This window comes from Ambystoma mexicanum, chromosome 1q (genome assembly GCF_040938575.1).
Source record: "Ambystoma mexicanum isolate Mex_15411 chromosome 1q, UKY_AmexF1_1, whole genome shotgun sequence".
In the NCBI taxonomy this organism is placed as follows: Eukaryota; Metazoa; Chordata; class Amphibia; order Caudata; family Ambystomatidae; genus Ambystoma; species Ambystoma mexicanum.
The window spans coordinates 310,844,691-310,865,033 of NC_090922.1; the positions used below are offsets into that span (position 1 = coordinate 310,844,691).

A 20,343-nucleotide genomic window follows, 5' to 3' on the forward strand; every position below is an offset into this window, starting at 1 on the left:
CGCCGCTCCTCAGTTGTATCTGGTTCTGCCCTTTGTGTGTTGGGGGGGGGGGGGTCCCAGAGCCAGGGATTGAACCTGTTTGGTCAGCGGGAGTACCTGCACTCGTTCCTGTTATCTTTTCTCCTCTTGTGAGGAGGGTGGGGGGGCGGCGCAGATCACTTTAATGTGGGAGCTCAGAACGCCGGCTACCATCGCCTTTGCGCCCCCTGGTGGCCTCCCCCATATCCTTTTTTTAATCTCATAATGGAGTCCAGGTTAGATCTTTCCCAGCTATCCAAGTGTTATGTATGACTTATTGGAGGACAGTTCGAACCACAGACTCTTCTTGTGTCTATCTAAACAGCACAGGGACAGCAAAACCCAATGTTGCATTTTACTGAATGACTGTTATTCTAGGTAGTCAACAATTTAACAGACTTATTCTGGACAGGCTAGCAGCAAGTCACGGGAAGCAAGACCTAGAATGGGGGACACTCATACAATTATCGTGCAGGAATAATCTTGTGAAAACGCATTACTTTTTGGAAGAGGCACAACCTAATCACTTGTGAGTAATCTACCTTCACATCTACTTTCTATTAGAATGGCAAAACAGTTTCTAAGATGTTAACTATACTTTTGAGAATAGTGCATCACACATTCAAAGTAAGAACGTTTGTAACTGTTCACTCTTAGTTTCAGTTACTTTTAAAAACTTAATTTTCTTTTCTAAGCAAAAGGCCCAATCCCTTAAGTCTTTACCTGGTTCTTGGAGCCTGAGCGTTCTCAGTGGCAGAAAGGGATTGGGGGGGGGGGGGGGGTCACTAGGGACTAGTGACCAACAGACGGTGTCAGAATAGGTTCTTTAGTAGCAAAAGTCAAAGTTCCTTAGGAAGACTGGGCAAACAGGTGAGTACTTGAAGAGGAGGGTGCAGGGGCTTCGCAGAAGACATCCTAACTGGATTCTAGCAATGGGACTGGGTGCACTGGAAGAGAGACCGCGCAATCATAGAAAACACTCCACAGCTATGCAGAAATCCTAAGACTTAGACACCCAAGCCACCACAGTACCTCCAGCATTGAAGATTTTTGCAGCAGGAGGACTTCAGGATCTGCAGCCAAAAACCCAGTTAGTCGACTCCTTGTGACTGAAAACAGGACCTTGGAAGGACTGTGCAGCAAGGATCAATGAAGAAGTCTCTAGGCAAGGTTTTCCTTGCGGCTGAATGCAGTTCTGCGGATTTTGCGCCTTTTCAAGGAGCACAGAAGACAGGAAATCGCGGTTGAATTTTCGTCGTTACAAAGGTCCAGCACTCTGTGGCTTTTCAGACTTGATTTGTGTCTCTGGAAATGCACCAGGATGCCCACGAAGTTTCGGGGAGATTCGGAATTCGAAAGACTGTGCACCACACAATGGCTCGAGGTCCAGGGTATTGGGGTATTGCAGCAACGCAATGTCGCATCAACGCACAGGATGGCTCAAAATGCAGGTTTTCTAGAGTCTAGTGGGTCTCACCAGGCTCTGGGTCAGAGTCGTTTTCGGAGTCCCCAGGTCGGTTAAAAGGAAGGGCTACAGCAAGCTCCGGTTACACAGCAGGCTCTGCAGGCGCTGGAAATCATTTGTCGCTTTTCCTTAATCATCATCTTTGGTTCGACTGGTTGACTTGTCTTCAGCTTCCAGGTACGCAGTGTTTTATCAGGAACAACAGCACAATCTCTGCATTCTCTCCCTGCATTTTACAACCAGGGGCGGTCTTGTTTTCCAATCGGGACAGCCAGCCCCCCGCTGGTATTTGTCCCCATTCAGGCAAGGAGGAAAACAGAGCTGTGGAGTTTTGGACTCCTCACTCGCTTCCTGCCTTCACAGACAGACTGGAGCCTGGGGGCGGGGAGTCCCGGGGACTCCCAAAGATAAATCACACAAAGGAATTTCCCGCCCTGGATGTCGGGGGAAGGAACAAGAAAGGACAAGACATGCTAAAATGGTCAAAAAAGAAGACTGGGTGCCTTTTACTAAAGCTGTGAACAAAGCCTGTGGTGAAGGTGCACCAAATTAATACAAGGTATCACTGCCACCAGCCATTGAAGGTAAGCTTGTCCCTGTAACAGAATTGTTAGTTATAATGTGAAAGGGGATACATTGTAGCTCCCCAGCCCTCCACATAAGGTGGGGTGTGCTTGCTTCACAGAATAAAATGTAAAAGGGATCCAAAGATCCTTTCTACCCATGGGAACTGTTGTACATTCAAGGTTTGCAAATGAAAGTTAAAAGGGGCTCCCTTAGGGCAACCCAGCAACAGGCACTTACTGCCAATAAGTTGTTCAAGAGGATAACTTTAAGAAAACACTATGGAGAGTTTAAAACGTGACACCCATAAAGAGTAAAAGATTCTGAGTGTGTGGAAAAAGGTTCCCACTCGGAGGTATTAAGGAACAATAGCCCACTAGTAAAGTAAAAAAGCTCAGGGGTTTGACCCAGGTCAGGAAGATTTAACATTTTGAATGGATTGTGTCCAACAACGTATTCCACATCTTTGACATGTAATGTCCACAGCTGTGTAGTTCGGAAACTTTTTCAGCAAAGAGCCTCCTGCATTGATGGCGTCGGGCCGATGTCCCTCTTAGGCCTCCCGTGGAGGGCGACGTCATCGGATGTTATAAATAGGACGCACGGCGCCCGTAGCTTCAGTTTCGTTTTTTCTGCAAACGTGTTTGCTTTGGAGACTCTGCACGCCTCGTGTATTCCTTGTGAATGTCGTCTTCGACCCTTCTGACTCCATGGTCCCAGCTTCAAGACTTGCCGGGACTGCAAGTTGAAAATGTCGATTACCTACCCGCATCGCATTTGTGTTTGGTGCTTGGGCGAGAGTCACGACACTGATGACTGCTCCAAATGCCAGTCGCTGACTGCTAAGGCCTTTCGGGAGCGTAAGGGAAAGCTTCAGGTAGGTAGGGGTTCTAAACCCGGTAAGTCCCATAATAAGTCCAAGGGGATGTCCACTGACTACTCGAGGGGTGATTCTCTGCGTCGGGAGGAGTCCCGGGGTTCTTGGTCCCGGAGTAGTTCCCACCGTTCATCCTCCTTGTCTCGGCATTCTAGGAAGTGCCGTCACAGGTCGCCTTCCCCGTTATCGGAGGATGGAGCTGCAAGGAAAGTGGCTTGTCCAACAAAGTCCTCGACTCCGGAGGAATGGGCTGCCTTTAGAGAGCAGATGTTAGTGATTTTTCAATCGCAGGGCACAGTTCCGTCTGCGCCTTCGGATGAAGCCGGGAAGGAATGGTCTCTTACTGTGGCTCGCACGCCTTCCGGCTCGGGTCCTCTACACGACTCTCAATGGCAACCTTCAAGGTCCCATTCAGACAAGTCTCAGGATAGTCTCAAGAGATGTGCTTATAGGTCTCAGTCCTCGTCTCCAGGGAGACCACAGAAACCTGGTAAGGGCTCGAGGTTGGCGCCGACTGTCGGCACTGTGTCCGTCGGATACTGCCGTCAAAGCTTTGCCTTCAGGCTAGCCCTCTGCGCCGTTTTTGACGTCGAAGCCTTTGCGGCTTTTTGGGTGAAATTTGCCAATGGAGATCCCAGATACTGGGGATTCTCCAAGGAAGGCTACTTCTAGGTCTGTGAGGCCTGTGGGGGACTCTAGACCCTCTTCTGTCCCGAGGCAAGGTTTTTTACCTCCCTCTGGATGACTTTTATGAGGAGGAGGAGAGGTCAGACTTCGATCTGGACCCTGTTGAGCTCGATGTGGCTCCTGTCTTTTCTGGGGACAGTCAGTTGGAAGAGTTGAGGCAAACTCTTCATGATGCCAGTGGTTTGGACACTTCTCCGGAAGTGGAATTTGGCAGTCCGGAGCCTTGGGCTCATGCGGAGTCGTCCTACAGGAGGCTCATGGCTAGGGTCACAGAGTTTCTGGGCTGGTCCAGCCCTGAAGATTTTTTACAGGATGATCTCGTGGACATCTTGGATCAAGGTCCCTGTTCATCTGACCTTGCAGAAAATTGTGGCGTCTGCTTGACAGTCACCAGAATCTCTTCTGGCTGTTAACAAATCGTTAGCCAAGAAATGCCACCCTTCCAGTAGCGACCCCAGCTAACTTTCGTCTCACCCCACTCCCGAGAGTTTGGTGGTTCAGGCATCTACGGCCACCTCGAGGCAGGCGGTGCACTCTACCATCCCTCCGGATAGGGACGACAAATGTTTCGACGGTTGAGACACGCAAGGTGTTTTCTGCGGGGTGTTATGGTGCTAAAATCTGCCAACTCCACCTGTGGCTTAGCAAGATTTTCACACACTCTGTGGAATTGTTTCTCTAGCGACTGACCATATTTCCGAGGGGGAAGAAAGGGATGGGTTCCTTGCTCTCGTGCAATTTGGCAAGGATGCCATGTGTGAATCCCTTCAGTTGAGTTTGGACACAGCCGACCGTGTTAGCCGATCCATGGCTGCGAGCACCGTTCTACGCAGATTTGCATGGTTGCTGAAGTCTGGTTTTGCCCCCCATGTGCAAGCCCATCTTTTGAACATGCCCTTTGACGGCACGTATTTGTTTGCCAGCAAGGCTGACAAGAGCCTTGAGTGGTTGCAGACCTCAAAAGCTACAGAGAAATCTTTAAGCGCAGCTCTGCGCCAACCTCCGCCTTTACGTCCTGGGGGACAGCAGTGGAGGAGAGGCGTTACTACTCCTACTTTGGTAGAGCGAGAAGAGCCGCTAGTCAAAGGGGTTCAACGTAAAAGTACCCGTGGTGGTCGGGGGGGAAATGGAGGTTCCAAAGCTGCTGAGGCAGCTGCCTCTTTGCCTTCAGGCGCTGCCACAGCAGCTCCAAAACAGTCATGAGGCCATGTCCCATGGTTCGCTGGTTGGGGGCAGACTGTCTCAGCATCTCGAAGAATGGCGAGCTATTACTTCGGATGCGTGTGTTCTGGATACCACAGCCCATGGCTACTGCCTTCCCTTCCTAAAGTGGCCTCACGACAATCCACCGGGGAATCTCTTTGAAGCTTCCAGATCCGCTCCTTGTGCAGGAAATCTTGACCCTGCTAGAGAAAGGCGCTATAGAACTGGTTCCTGTAGCAGAGTGGAACAAGGTATGGAATTCCCCATATTTTTTGATTCAAAGAAAGACCGGGGATTGAGACCCATCTTGGACTTGCGTTGGTTAAACAAACTTCTCAGGAAGGACAAGTTCAAGATGGTCAATCTTTCTCAAGTCCCCCAGGCCCTTCAACTTCAGGATTGGTTGGTGTCTCTGGACCTAAAGGATGCTTACTTTCTGTGCTTGGGATGAATCGGCACATGAAAGTACCAGAGGTTTGCGGCGGCCGACTCGCACTTTCAGTTTCAGGTCCTGCCATTCGGATTGACCACCGCCCTGAGGGTCTTCACCAAGCTAATGGTGGTGGTGGCAGCGTATCTCAGGCGAGGGGGGTACACGTCTACCCCTACCTGGACAACTGGCTGATCCGTGCGCATTCTCCCAAGCAAGCAGTGGATCACCTCCGTCTCACCTGCCGCTCCCTCCACAGGCTGGGCTTCCCCCTCAATTTCAAGAAGTCGCATCTGACACCTTCCCAGCAGCTCCAGTACATCAGGGCTGTGTTGGATACGTCCTTGGAAGTGATAGCCTCCCAAGGTAAGGGCTCATCACATTGTGCAGATGGTGGACAAGTTTCAACATGCCCAGAGTCTCCCGGCTTTCGAATTCTTAAGGTTGCTCGGTCCCATGGCATCCTGCATTTTTCTGGTGCCAGGTCAGGCTGCGGATGAGATCCCTGTAATGGGTTCTCAAGATGCAGTGGTCGCAGTTCTCGGGCAAGTTGTCGGGTCCTGTTCAGATCCCACTCTCGGTCTCCCAGGATATTTTGTGGTGGGCCAACGAGGGTAACCTAATGAAGGGGGAGTCGTTTTGGCAACCATGGCTAGAAGTGACTGTAGTGATGGACGCTTCCCTTGCAGGATGGGGAGCTCATGCCGGGGACTTGACTGCCATTGGTCGTTGATCTGCATCAGAGTCAAAACTCCACATCAACCTGTTACAGCTGAGGGCCATCGGGCTGGCTGTGAAGGCTTTTCTGCCGTCTGTGCGGAGGAAGACTGTCCTGATCATGACGGACAACACAGTGGCCATGCATTACCTCAACAAATAAGCGGGGGGGGGGTAGGGTCACTCCCGTTGTGCAGAGAGGCAATGCAGCTCTGGTTCTGGGCAATCCAGCAGGGAATTTCACTCTCTGCAGTTCATTTGGCCGGAGAGGACAATGTGGCGGCGGATGCTCTGAGCAGGCAGAGCACGATCTCTCACGAGTGGGAGTTGGCTCAGGAAGTCCTTCTGGAGATCTTCACCCTTTTGGGAACCCCACAAGTGGGTCTCTTCACCACCAGTGCCAACGGGAAGTGCGAGAGATTCTGCTCAAGGGAATTTCCTCCGAGGGGAGCCTTAGGAGACTCATTCGTAGTGGATTGGTCATTCCCACTGCTGTACACGTTTCCTCCAGTCCCTGTCATTCCTCAAGTGTTAAGGAGGTTATGGAGTTTCGGATCCCACATGATCCTCGTTGCTCCAGATTGGGCCAGGCGAGCGAGGTACCCGGACCTTCTAGAAATGCCCCTCAGCCCTCCACGCTGTCTTCCCTACCGAGGGGATCTGTGTGTGTGTGTGTGTTTTCTCCCGCTCGTCGGGTTCTCCATCCAGAGGTCAGGACCTCATCCTTCAGGCCTGGTATCTGAAAGGATGAGTTATGATTGGGATCTCCTGAATGACGTGATGGAGGTGTTGCTTGCGGCCAGCAACAAAATCCCTGTACCATTGGCGTAAGTTTTGCAGCTGCTGCATAGGACAAAATGTTGATCCTTTTCAGTGTTCCCTTCCCATGGTTTTGGGTTTCTTGCTTTCTTTGGCCCACAGGGGCCTTCAAGTGGGCACCATTAAACATTGCCTGGCAGCGCTGTCTATCTTCAAGCGCTCGCCTGAAGAATGTTCTTACTTTAAGATTCCTTTTGATTTCCCAATTTCTGAAAGCCCTCAATGTGTTTCCACCGTCCCCTTTCAAGGTGCCAGTTTGGGATCTGAAATTGGTTTTTAGCCTCATGGGTGCTCTGTTTGAGCCTTTGCACTCTTGTCCTTTGAGTTGGTCTTTCAAGACGGTGTTCTTGGTTGCGGTTACTTCCGCTCGCAGAGTGAGTGAATTGCAGGCACTTTCATCTAAACCGCCCTTTACTGTGTTCCACAAGGATAGGGTTGTACTGAGGGTACGTCCATCCTTTCTACCTAAGGTAGTGTCTGAATTTCATTTGAACCAGAAAGTGGTTCTTCCTTCTTTCTATCCTCCTCCTCATCCTGTTAAGGAAGAGGAGTGACTCCATAGGAGTCGCTCTTGCCCCTCCTTCCCAATGTTGAACCTAGACTGTATTCCCAACATCATTGAGTGTGCGCCAATAGCGTCACTGTGTTAAAGTTCAACCTAGAAGCATCCCCTATTAGTCACTGTATTAGAGTTGAATTAAGATAGTATCACCTACAACATTGAATGTACCCTAATAGCGTCACTGTATTAAAAGTTACATTTAGTAGGTAGATGGTGCCTGATTGCATACATTTCATTGATTACCACAATATCACACTACTACGCTTACTCTCTCCTATACACCACCATTCAACTAGAACACAGCAGTACTATGACACATTCAGTAAAGGTGTTCTCATACTAACATGATCCATCAAACCACCCATCATCCTAATAAAACACAGCTAGCTAGCACACACCAGCTAGCTTAGGCGTCTCCTCAGGCCTATCGCAGCCATAACTGTCAACCCTCCAGACTGAACGCAGTCAACTGTTCTCCTCAGCACCACACCTACCGCTAAAAAGCAGCTATCCTTCAACCACACTGGCTGCACACATACCTGGTGTGCCCACGCACTTTACGACTGTCTCAACTGACTTGAACTGCGGTTCCTTAGGGCGTTCAACTTACCAGCGCCTTGAGATCATACCAATGGTACATAAGGCGCTACACAAATGCAAAATAACATAACATAGGTTGGACCCTAGGAGAGCTCTGCGCTTTTATCTTTCTAGGATGTCCAGGGTCAGAGTGGACGATCAACTCTTTGTGGGGTATGTTGGTCACTGATTGGGCCAGGCTGTTACAAAACAGACCTTGTCCAGGTGGATTATCCTCACCATTACTGAGTGTTACCGTTTGGCGGGCAAGGACCCTCCTGAAGGGTTGCATGCTGATTCCACTAGGGGCATGGCTACTTCCACAGCCCTGCATAGGGGAATTCCTATTTGGAATATCTGTGATGCAGCCACATGGGCTTCTATCCACACCTTTGTTAAACATGACTCCATTGATGCACTACATGGTCAAGAGTTGGCCTTTGGTAAGGCGGTTCTTTATTCTGCCATCTGATTGGGTAATCTCAATTCTTCTCCCTCCTCCATTTTCTGGTACTGCTTTGGGAGTCTGTCAAAGATGTGGAATACGTTGGACACAATCCATTCTAAGAAAGTTACTTACCAACTGATAACGTTCTTTCGATTGGATGTTCCTCCAACGTATTCCACATCGCCCTCCAAGCCTACCCCTCTGGAGAATGTCCTATGCATTTGCAGTTTACGTTTCCGCAAGGCTATTTGCAGTCAAGCGTGTCAAAGATGTGGAATACGTTGGAGGAACATCCAATCGAAAACATTACCAGTTGGTAAGTAACTTGTTCTTCTATGAAAATCTTACCCAACAGTTGTAAAGGAACCGATACTAGGCTCTGTCAAACTATGGAAATCGTGCATAAGAGGCTCCTCCTTGGGGGTCCATTAGCATCATCTGGCCTATTCAGCAGAACAAATGTGAATGTGATTGCCTCTTATGAGACTCGGGGTGCGTTTTGAAGTACATGGGGCTCTGTGGTAGGTGCATGGGTGAGGACCCAGTCTTCACCTTGGGAGAAAGGTGGTTGTTGGGGGTGGGGGAGGTTGGTTTGGGGATTCTAAATACCCTTTGAACTCTCTTGACATTTCTAGCTTTCAGATGGTACTGAGCGACCTTGACTCTGGCCTCGTAGATGGGTGCTTGGTTTATATAACAGTCTTTAGAGGTGCATATTCCCCTCCCATGGATTGCATTGCTTGTAGTTTCATTGGCAGGGCAATCGCCCCACCTGGCCAGGTGGCTGCAAGAGGCCCTGATTGGATTCAGGTATCCGGGTGTCGGCCCCTCCCTCCTGTCCGGTGGCTTAGCAATGCGCCAGTGAAAGGATTGTTGTGGTGGGAGAGTTGCAGTTACGGTTTTCATTCTTTCAGGCCTAGTGGCTTGGTAAGGCACTGCAGTGGGAATTCACACAAGTCCCTTGTCTGGTAGTGTTTGTTGATGGGGATAGGGTCCTCCAACCCCACTGCTCCCCCAATTCACTTGGAGACCCTTTAAGCTATTCCCTGTATGAGATGTCCTATAGAAAATGAGCCACGACTGACGGCTCCTGCACCAATAACCGATTTGTCTACAAGTGAGTGCTGGTAAAGGGGGTGGGGGGTGGAGTCGTGAAGGCGGGCCTGATGAGTGGTGAGAATGTGATTGTGAATCACAAATGGAGGCTGTGGGGGAACCCCTGCCACCCGCTCAGAAATAGTGCGTAGAAGCGGGTTAATGGCAGAGGTGCTTCTATGTGGGCAGTCCTTTGTTAATCCACTCTTGGGAGAGCACTGTTACAACCTAGATCGAAACACTTTTTTGCTTGCCTTGCTTCATGCCTGTTGCATGTTTCCTGTAAAGGTGATGTTCGGAAGGCCATCTCACGCTGCGCTACACTTTGAGACCAGCCTGAGAGCGAGTTACGCCTTTGCAGAGATGTCACGTGAGAGACTCCTAGGCTGACGCAACTTATGCTGTGTGGATAGGGACACACCGATAGGGAGAATAGGCTGAATTAGGCTGAATTTCCTAACCTAGTGAGTCCCCCAGCAGCTTTGCTGGATTTTTGGGGTTTATTTTTTTCTCCTGCCAAGAGTGAGACTCTTTACCCTCACTTTTGGGCATGAGTTGAGTGTGTTTCTTTGAATCTAGATGTGTTTAATGGGCTATGGGGTCTTTTACTCCATAGGGCTTCGTGTTTTTGTGATGTTACACAGCACCCTCAGTGCAGTGACACAGGGGTGTCATAGTGACCCCCCCCCAGTATAGACTCCATACCCTGGGACTGACTACTGTCTCCCAGGGCATGTAAAGTCACCATTGACTTTACTAGTCTTAAATTCTGAACAGAACCAGTACAAACCATCATATTGTGGACGTACTGGCTGGGGCAATTCAATTGCCCTGGGGTCTGTTAGTCGAGGGGGCACGTCTCCGTCCCCCCTGATTGAGTTTTGGCTGGTGGCAGTGGATACTACATTTTATATTCAACCGCGAATATTTTCCTATGGGATTTCCCATTGTTTTAGGCTACTACCTTTATTTAATTATTTACGGTAGCCTCGAACATACCACCGGTTTATTTAATTCTCCGGTTGGTATTTTTTGCCAAAACTTGATTCTAAAATGGCGTTTGTGTTCTCGTCTGTGACTCCAACCCAAGCCGAGCCCTTGGTTCCACTTTTTGGCGGGCTTCTCCACAGAAGCCCTCCAAAGTGGTGCCACTCTGTCTGGGAGGGGTGGAGGGGAATTTAGGCACCCTGGACTGAGTTGCCTAGGCAACTCAAGTCGCACTCCGTCCTGATGGCTCACCACTTAGCATGTTTGAGTGACAGCTAGGCTGAGTGAATGGGGGTTTTCTGCATAAAAGCAGGGCTTTGGGGACTGGAACTTCAGAAGTCGCCACAGGACCTAAGAATCCGACGAGGGAGAAGCTGAGCCGACCTGCCACGACACCACCACCGGTGGAGCCCTGCTGGACCGTCTCACCACTTTTCCCAACGACAGAGGAGATTTCCCGCCGGAGAGTCTTCTTCCTTTGACTGGTGGGGATAACCAGTTTCAGTCTTTTCGCCTTCCCGACGTACCTCGTGGCCGCCTTGCCTGTGCCAAGCACCCCGGCAACCGGGATACCACGTTTTACCACGACCGCAAACAAAGGTACCACCTTTAACCGGAAAACTCTGCGGCTGTCTACTTCCCTGGTAGTGCAACGACCTTCATCTTTCCTCCAAGTCGAGATCTTCTCTTCCCCTGGACGACGACGCGACTTGCACCCACACCCACTGCCAGGAACAACTGGAGGATCCTTCCCACTTAAGGTACTGTGTCCCGCCCGGCTTCCCTTGCTACCGACTGTACGGGGTAGATTTAGCCCCTGGGTTAGCCTGGGACACCCTGGCTAAACTTTCCTAAAGCCTCTCTAAACTCTTTTTGAACCCTCTGCAAGACTTTCAAAGCCTAGTGTAACTGTGTGATCTTGGGCGCATTTGTGCTCTGCTCTCTCTAAGAGTGGGCCCAGCCTTTGGACATTGGCTCACCAGTGACTTTTGCTCTTCTGCCTTGCTAATTGTTCCTGAATCTTAGAATGGTGTACCTTTCCATATTCTGTCTTTTTCCCCTCCCTTTCTCACAAACTTATTGGAGTGCCATCTAGTTAAGCGCTCACCTATGCATGAAAATAAGTGGTGTTTTACTGTGACTTATCTGATAAGGAAAAAGGGGTGTATATATTACAATAGTAACTGCGTTTAGAATATTTTACAATAAGAGTGCTGGAGTGTTTCAAACAGTGTGTTTTTTAAATAAATAATTATATACTTTGATACCAAAGCTCTGGTCAGTGTTTGCTTGTATTGGTGTGTCTGAATGCCTATTGTGTATACTTTGCATACTGCCTAACTCTTCTTGAGAGAAGTCTGACTGCTCAGCCACAGCTACCAGGTAAATCTGGGTGGTACAGACTGCTACCAAGTGGGTTTACTGCCAACACCTGTAGTCTTAAATCTTTTGCAGCGTTCCCTAAGGGAACTGCACAGTTTTCTGCCCAACACACACCCACACAATACTTAAATCTATTGGGCAAAGACATGATAAGATAAAGGCACACCATATTGCATGTGCTGAGCAGTGGTCCGTTATCATCTGTTCATTAAGGGACTGATGTTTGGGTGGGGAATGCGAGGGACTCTAGCAGAGCATTAACGCACTTCTGCGCAAGGATATTTTCAAGAATCAGAAACTCGATTGGCAACAGGCTCCGGCCATGTCACTTTTCCTCTGGACTTCACAGGAGTATGGAGGAAAAGGTACAGGATGTAAGCGCCCCAAAGAGGTTTGTAACCCATATGGTTTGTCAAACTATGTATTTATGTTTGTTTTTTAGCATCATTACAACCTGTCGATAAATACCATTGTGTACTTACATGTATGGGCTCCTTACCAATCATTGTCAATGCTAATTGTACTCTGCACCAAGCCTACCTCTAGAGTCTAAGCCTTACAGCTCTGCCGCTCCACCATTGACTTTAGTGTATACCTTGTTAGGCCAAACCTGAAAAACCCTCTCAACTGGATGTGCTTTTTTCCCTCCTCTAGTTTTACATGGCTGTATAACTGCCAGATTGTCATCCATAAATCCCTTTTTAGAGTCGCCTGACACCCATACATGCACATTTCTGTTTTGCGGTGCCCTCTCTGCCTGTTTCTTTAACACAGTCGCCTGTAAATTATTCAAATTAACATTTTGTATTTTTACTTGCAGGTTGGACAAGGCTATCCTCATGACCCCCCAAAGGTGAAATGTGAAACGATGGTGTATCACCCAAACATAGACCTGGAAGGCAACGTCTGCCTAAATATACTTAGGTACTGAACTCTGTTTTAGGTTCCGGTTTCAAAGCGCACAATATTTTATGTGAAAGTAGTACATTTTCTGTAACTTGTGTTCTTGTTCATTCCTTTTCCTAACTGGGCTCCTCTTTCTCCCAATTCTGATTTTTAGAAAAATGAAACTTGTTTTAGTCTAGGTCTGAGATCTTCAACTACCTGTTCTTGACATGCTTTGGGCTATGTCTCACTTGGTTTATCACCATTGACCATTTTGGCTAGAGGATGATGGGGGTGGGGTAATTTGCCCAAGGTTGCCAACTCCTTGTCTAGATGTTCATTCTCTTTTCAGGTTCTCCATTTATATTTGTTTTGACTTTATCAAATACCCCATACTGGCACAATTAAAATCCATCCAGAGCATGGCTACTGAGTTCTCTCGTGTTCTCAGGGACTGGCAGTGTGTGCATTAGCTCAAGTTGTAATACATGATCTGCAGTAGCAGGGTCTGACACTGTTGCAGCGCTTGTAAAGGCCAGTCTGGGATTGGCAGGTTTTGACTGTGTGGTGTTTGTTACGGCCATTCTCCAGCATTGGATCTTTCATGAATTCACATGCTGTGAATATTCCCCTTTCTCAGGCTGGGAATCCCTGGTTACTTTGACTTAGTCATTTTCCTATGGAAAAACTTGATCCCTTTAGTGTCCCATCAATATCATTGTGGGTGCTTTTGGTCCCACCAATGGGATGTGTAGTGTATAGCTCTGCCCCAGCAGCTTCCTCTCAGATTTCAGCCGTCTTCTGAGCTGTTGGGATTCCTCAGGTTTCTCTCCTCAGAGAAAATTCAATTTCTTAGAAAATTAAATTATCTCCAAATTCTACCATCTGGAGCAACCAAAGTCGGTTTGCGTTCTAACCATGGAAGCTTCAGGACATAAGAATTCCTTACTTAGGCTGTGCGACACTTGCTACCTACAAAATGTGTATGAGGGGGACAGACACAAGGAATGTCTTTACTGCCTCTCCCCGAACCATTCCGCTGATGCCTGTGACATCTGCCAGGGTTTCTCGCAAAGAAACCCTTAAGACCAGGAACCATTGCTTAAACTGCTGGCTCAATGAAGGAGCCTATCCGGCATTCAAGGTTGGCTCGTCACTGATTGGGGGAGCAAACCCTCCCTCTGGCAAGAGGTCACTGTCAAGACAGAGGTCCAGATCTGAAGCGCTTGGAAAAAACAAGACACAGGTGAGTCAAAATCGTCCTCTGGGCACGATAAGGCCAAACACACTTTCCTTGAAAAGAAGCCACCAGCTAGTGGTGAAGGGTCACATACCAGGTCTAAACCCTCTTACAAGGGTCTGTTGACGAAAACACCATCGGAGAAACCGAGGGAGAAAGGATCCCACCCATCTTCAAAATCCATTAACCCGTCCAGGAGATCTCCTGTCGACGGACAAGCACAGAGCCAAATCAGCTATGAAAACCCCCTTGGCGTCGTCATTGAAAGAAACACGACTAGTTGTCGGAATCTCAAAGATCATCCTCGACTGTCGACAGCCAAAACGTTGTCCGTCTACTCCGACGACTGCACCATCCACAATGTCAGGGTCTGCGGCTCATCTCTCGTCGACAACTACTTCGACCACCTCGTTGATTACCAAAAAGAAATAGTCGACAGACAAGCCTACGCGCCAGCCGACCACCACCACTACGACTGAGATTTTGGAATTATTGACAGAAGAATATATTGTCCCCGAAGGGTATTTTGAAAACCACAACTGGAGCCATGATGAAGCACGACCAGGCTCCCCTGGGAATATCTGCCCTAGAGTAATTTTGCAGCATGACATTACATCAGATTTTGAGCCTCCGCCAGAGGAATGTCCAGGTGTCTTTAACTTAAGATCCTCCTAGTCAAGGACCATCTAAAGAGGAAGACTCCTCTAATGTTTCAGACACCTACTCTGCCATCAACACCTTCTGGAAAATGCGGTATGCATCCACAATACCCCCTTATAAGCCCACATTCCCTGCTTTCCCTTTAGGTGATTAAAACACTGTGGTCTCTTTTGGTACAGCTTGATGCCAGGCTTCTGCTCGGACAATTCAGCCTTACGTAGAACATGAAGTTACCCCACAACATCAACAGGATCCAACCCATTCCTGTAGAGACCAGGGCATACTCCCTAGGATTCATACACCTCGTAGACATCCACCCTCCTGTACATTGAGTCCACGTATGAGAGTAAGAAGAGGGGGAATTGATTTATACAGACCTGGACACTAGTCCGAGGGATAAAAGTTCTACCTCCTTGTCTCCACGCAGAGACCACACGTGGGACACAGATCCTGACCAAGATGCGCAGGGTAGCCCGGCTCAACCTTTGCCTGCAGATGACATTGGGGCGTTTCACTCCACGATGACTAAGAGATGCCAGGAGTTTGGTCTGTTTCCAGATGAGAAAAAGAAAGATTGTTTCCTCTTCATCCACCTGGGTAAAAACAGGAAGGCAGTGTTTTCCATACCCATTCTAGAACACGTTTGGCAGGAGGGCCTCTGTACTCTGAAGCATCCTATTAGAGAGCTGGCGGTTAAAGGTAGGCTGGAGAAGAAGTTTAAGGCTCCAGACTCCACACCGAAATGCCTCACCTCCCAACCTGCTCCAAGGTCAGTTTCAGCGGCAGCAAGCTGCAAGGCTGGAACGCAGCAGAAGTGTGCCACTGCTCTTAAAGAGAATTCTCATTTCTGTGTTAATTCCCTCCTACCTTAGAGACACCCAGCTCTTTTGCTGGACTTTTAATTTTAATCCTGGAGTGAGTGGGACTTTTTTCTCACTGTAATGTATTTTTCTTTAATTTGAACACTGTTTCTTTTGGTTTTGGAGTCTGAAAAACTCCATAGGCATCATTTTGTATGGTGACACACAGCACCCTCAGTGCAGTGTCACATAGAAGTCCTTTGGATTTCTGTTAAGGTTTAAATAACTTCTCTTGGATAAACTATTGTTTCCAAGAGTAGTAAAGTGAAATTGACTTTACTTACCTTTTTGTCTTTGTAGACCCAGCACACCCTATCCTCCATGGAGTGCTGGAGGGGGGGGGGCAGAGGGGGGATACGTAGTATCCACTTTTGTCTACTTTCTCATGTAACATTTTTGTTACCCTTACTACAATTAATGGCTGGTGGCAGTGGCTTATTGTTCCTACCATTGTGTTTTTTTTTTTTTTTTACCACAGGCTGAATCCTCAGCTGCAGTATTGCACCCCTGGGTGCCAATTGTGTCAAAATGGCTGGTAGTCTTTTTCGCCATTTCTTGTTTGTAAGGTTCTTCTTGAGATTTTCTCTGCCCACCAAACCAGGTTTGGCCCCTTTGTTAGTTTTGTCTTCGGTGGGATTCACTGCTGAAGCCTGCCTCCGGCTCCAGTGTGTCCGGCAGGGCAGGAAGCAAGGGAGGTTCCCTAAACTCCCTGTGCTTAGTCTTGTTGGTTACAGGAATGCACCCAAAGGTGGCTGGCTGGCTGGCTGGCTGGCTGGCTGCCCTTGGAGGACAGCCACCCTGCAGTGTGAGTGACAGGCTGTGAATTAACGGGAGAGAATTGCATAAAAGGTGGTCTTTTGCAAAGAAGGCCAAGTTGACCACTGGACGAAGGAACCGAAGAAGAAACAAAGAGAAGCTTGCTGCTCCCTCCTCGACCGTTGGTTTGCCCGGCTGCTGCATTGCTGAAACTCTGAATTTCTAATGGACTAGAGAAGCCCGGAAAGGATGACTTCTACCCTTAGGTTGGTGGGACCAACTGACCCCAAAACTAACTGAATGGAACCCCTCTCCCTGCTGGCTGTACTTCTTTGCTGCTGCTGGAACTGAGTGCCATGGGACAGGAACCCCAGAATCGAGTGCATCGTTTGTAAGCCGGACCAGAGCTCCAGGAAGGTCCTCCAGACTCCCTGGAAACAGGCCAACCCCAACCTTGAGCCACCTCAACAGAGTGCTGGACCCAGAAGCAAGGGTAGCACACAAGGTGTCCAAGAACCGTGGTGGTGCTATTTGCCGGTAGTTGAAACCGCAAAGTGCCACTGATCTGGAGTAAGTCCATTTCTGTTGCAGACCTTCAAACCGTAGTGCAGGAGTCCCCAGACGTCCTCGCTCTTGTCCCCACGACTGAGGCCCAGGAACAACCGGATCTCCAAGACTACAACAGGAACAGAAGCCAGCTGGAACCTTTTCTTCAGAATCAAGGTACTGTGTAACCAGGGGTACATACCTTTGGTTGTGTGTAGCTTTCTTTCTCTCACGGGAGACATGCATTTGCTGCCCTTTGCAGAGTTGCCCGCATCTTTGCTTTTCACAAGCCTCCCAGCTTGTGGCGCAACAGTTATTTCTTTTGCAACAAAACTCTCTTTAACATTGTGCAAGACTTTTGCCCTATCTTCAAGAAGTGCCTCAGCTCTCCTAGACTTTGACCAATTCATATTGGCTGTCCTGGTTCCCTGCAGACTCTTCTTACCCTCTGACTTTGTGTTTATCTGTCCCTCTAAAAGTCCTACATAAGTTACTGGTATAGCTGGGAAAGGGTTAACCTACATTTCAGTGGGGGATTGTAAAGTACTTACCTGTTTGGAGAAACTGTTAACCATTGTTTCCTTCCCTAACCTTTTCCTTTTTTCATAATTCCAGTATTGCATTTAAGCGTTACAGTGAAATATCAATGTCTAGTGTCCTAGCAATTTAAGTCACCTGAGGGTGTAGGATGTTTGTGTGTGTGACACATCCCAAAAAGATAACTACTTGAACTGAAGCAGTATATTTTTGAAGTGCATTTTATTGTTGCATATTGCCCCTTCTAAAGAAGGCTTACTTTAAAACTGACTATTAAATTAATTAATAATTATTTTAATAATCAACCTTGAGTGTAAGTGTAATTTGAATACCTGTCACTGTGAATCTGTTACATCCCTACAGCTCACATTGACCCCTCTTGAGATAAGCGTGGCTGCTCAGTCACTATACCAACTTGTGAAGTACAGGCCTATACCAAAGGTTGGGTTACCTATTGCCAAGAGGACCAGGCTGGTGTAGTCTCCCACAGGGTTACTACATAGAATCTTGCCTAACATCCGCCAGGCAATGAAAACTGAAAAATGGATGCCTTTTGGAAAAAAGGTTCTCCCCATTGGGTCAACAATGGTTAAAGCAGCGAATGCCCTGGTAATAGTTGCTCGATATGATCGAGAGATGTGGCACCGTCTGGCTCCTATATTGGAACACTTGCCAGAACAGCAGAGAAAAGAGGCCATAATGCTGGTGCACTAAGGGGAGGAAGCCTCAAATCCCAGCATCCATATCGCTGTAGACCTTGCTGAAACAGGGTTTAAGCAGATTGGCAATGGGGTATTCCTTAGATGCCAAGCATGGCTACGTTGCGCCGATTTTCGTCAGGAAGTACAACAGTAATCGATATGCCTTGTGAAGGGGAAAATCTGTTTGGGGACAAAATTGATGAGGCCCTTAAAGCCATGAAGGCTGACTCGGACATGGCTAGGTCTCCTACAGCCCTTCAGAGGAGGTCATTTTGCTCCTTTCGATGAGCCTCGGGTAATGCAAGCTTCTCAGCCTCTAGAGACAAGAACTATGGTAGACCCGGATACTATTCTCAGGGCTACAAGTGGAATTACCAATCCTCCCAGTGCAGCAGAATACCATCAAGGGTAACGAAAGGGCGGATCTGCCACCTCCCATAGAGGTAGGAAAAATAAGACACAATGACTGCCTAAGGGGCGGAATGTGGCTTTCTACCTCGACGAGTGGCAAAAAATAACGAGCGACAGGTGGGTGCTAGATGCAATCCAGTACGGCCATTTGTTGGAGTCAAATTGTGCACAAATCCTGATACCTCCCATAAAGATTTCGAGGGGATTGGGTCCTCCGACGTATTCCATATCTATGACATGTAATCACCACAGCTGTGCTGCTTCGGAAACTTTTTTTTTCCTGGCGTCTGCGTCCTGGGTCGATGCGCCGTCGTCGAGGACCTCGTCCGACGTCATCCGATGTGATAAGTAGGACGCACGACGCCCGTAGCCTCAGTTCCGTTTTTTCCGCGAACGTGTTGCTTCGTGTTTCTCGGTTAAACGCCTCGACTCTTTGGAGTTCTGTTCTTCTCGGTTCTTCGAACCTGTTCGTTTTGTGAAAATCCTTCGTGTGAAGATGTCTTCCACTTCGTCTTCGACCCCGCGCTTCAAGAAGTGCGGGGAATGTGGGTCCAAGATGTCGGTGACGGACTCGCACGACACCTGCCTCTGGTGCCTCGGGGAGGCCCACGACACGGATGGCTGTATCGACTGCCAGTCGCTCACGTCCAAAGCCTTACGCGAACGTAAGAAGTTGTTGTCGGTAGGTCTGGTGTCCAAGCCCCGGAAGACGAAGTCTGCGGGGCTTTCGACGGATGATTCGAGGGGTGACTCACCGCGTCGTCGGAAGTCTCGTGGGTCTCCTTCTAGGAGTCGGTCTCGCCACTCCTCAGCCTCTTCGAGGCATTCTCGGAAGCGCCGACCCCGGTCGTCTTCCAGGTCCTCTTCGGAGGACTCTGCCCGGCACGTCGCTTACCCCACCAGCCGTGCAACACCGGAGGAATGGGCTTCCTTCGGGAAGAAAATGCTGGCGATTCTTGAGTGGCAGGGTACTAAGCCATCCGCGCCCCCGAGTGGGGTCGGCCGTGAGTGGTCGAGAGACACCGCTCGCAAGAGTGGTCGGCACGAGTCACGGGAGAGGTCCCATTCGGACAAGGAGACTCGTTCTCGACGTACCCGTTCCAGGTCCCGGTCCTCGACGCGTTCGAGACTGTGTGCACCTGTGAGGTCTTCGAGGAAGACATCGACGTCTGAGGCGTCGAGGGCGTCGACAGGCTTTCTCGAGGCTCCGGCTCCGAGGAAGCCGTCGACGCTCAGGTCGTCGAAGGACACGCTCGGGGCTCCAGCTTCGAGGGCTGTGTCGACGCCGCCGATGCCGGAGGCGCTGCATCTGACGTCGACGCCGATTTCCTCGGCGCCGATCCTCTCGGCGCCGATGCCGGTTCTCTCGACGCCGATTCGCTCGACGCCATCAACGCCTTTCGTGTCGGAGGTACCCCGTGGCACGGGAGGACCCCCTAGGAAGGCTCTGGTTAAGAGCAAGCACTCTCGGGTGCCTTCTTTTCGCCACCTGGAGTATATTTCAGAGGCGGATGAGAATTCTGATGGCCTGGTTCCTAGTCAGGTTCCAGATGAAATTGTCTCGGGCCATAGTCAGTTTGACGATTTGAGGCAGTCACTGCATGATGCCAGTGGACTGGACACCTCTCCGTAGGTGGAGTTTGGTAGGCCTGAGCCTGGCTCTCATGCCGATTCCTCGTACCGGCGCCTTATGGCTAGGGTTTCTGAGTACTTGGGATGGCTGCTCCCCCAGGGGAGTTTGTGCAGGATGATCTGACGGCCATCCTTGATGTTGGTCCCCCAACTGACCCGGTACTGCCGTTCCATATGGCATTACAGAGAAGGGTGGCGGCGGCTTGGACTGCTCCGGAGAGTCTCCCGGCGGTGGGCAGAAAATACCGTCCAGCCAGTAGCGACCCCTGCTACTTGACCAG

General features: G+C 49.2%; 1 protein-coding gene across 2 annotated transcripts in view; it reads left to right on the forward strand.

Annotated features, from left to right (window-relative positions):
• Window positions 1–20,343, forward strand: part of UBE2M (ubiquitin conjugating enzyme E2 M) — a 503,284-nt gene that overhangs the window by 292,556 nt on the left and 190,385 nt on the right. For both annotated transcript variants that reach the window (XM_069639034.1, XM_069639026.1), the window contains exon 4: window positions 12,655–12,758. In XM_069639034.1, coding sequence (XP_069495135.1) covers window positions 12,655–12,758 — 104 coding nt within the window. The remainder of the gene's footprint in view (window positions 1–12,654; window positions 12,759–20,343) is intronic.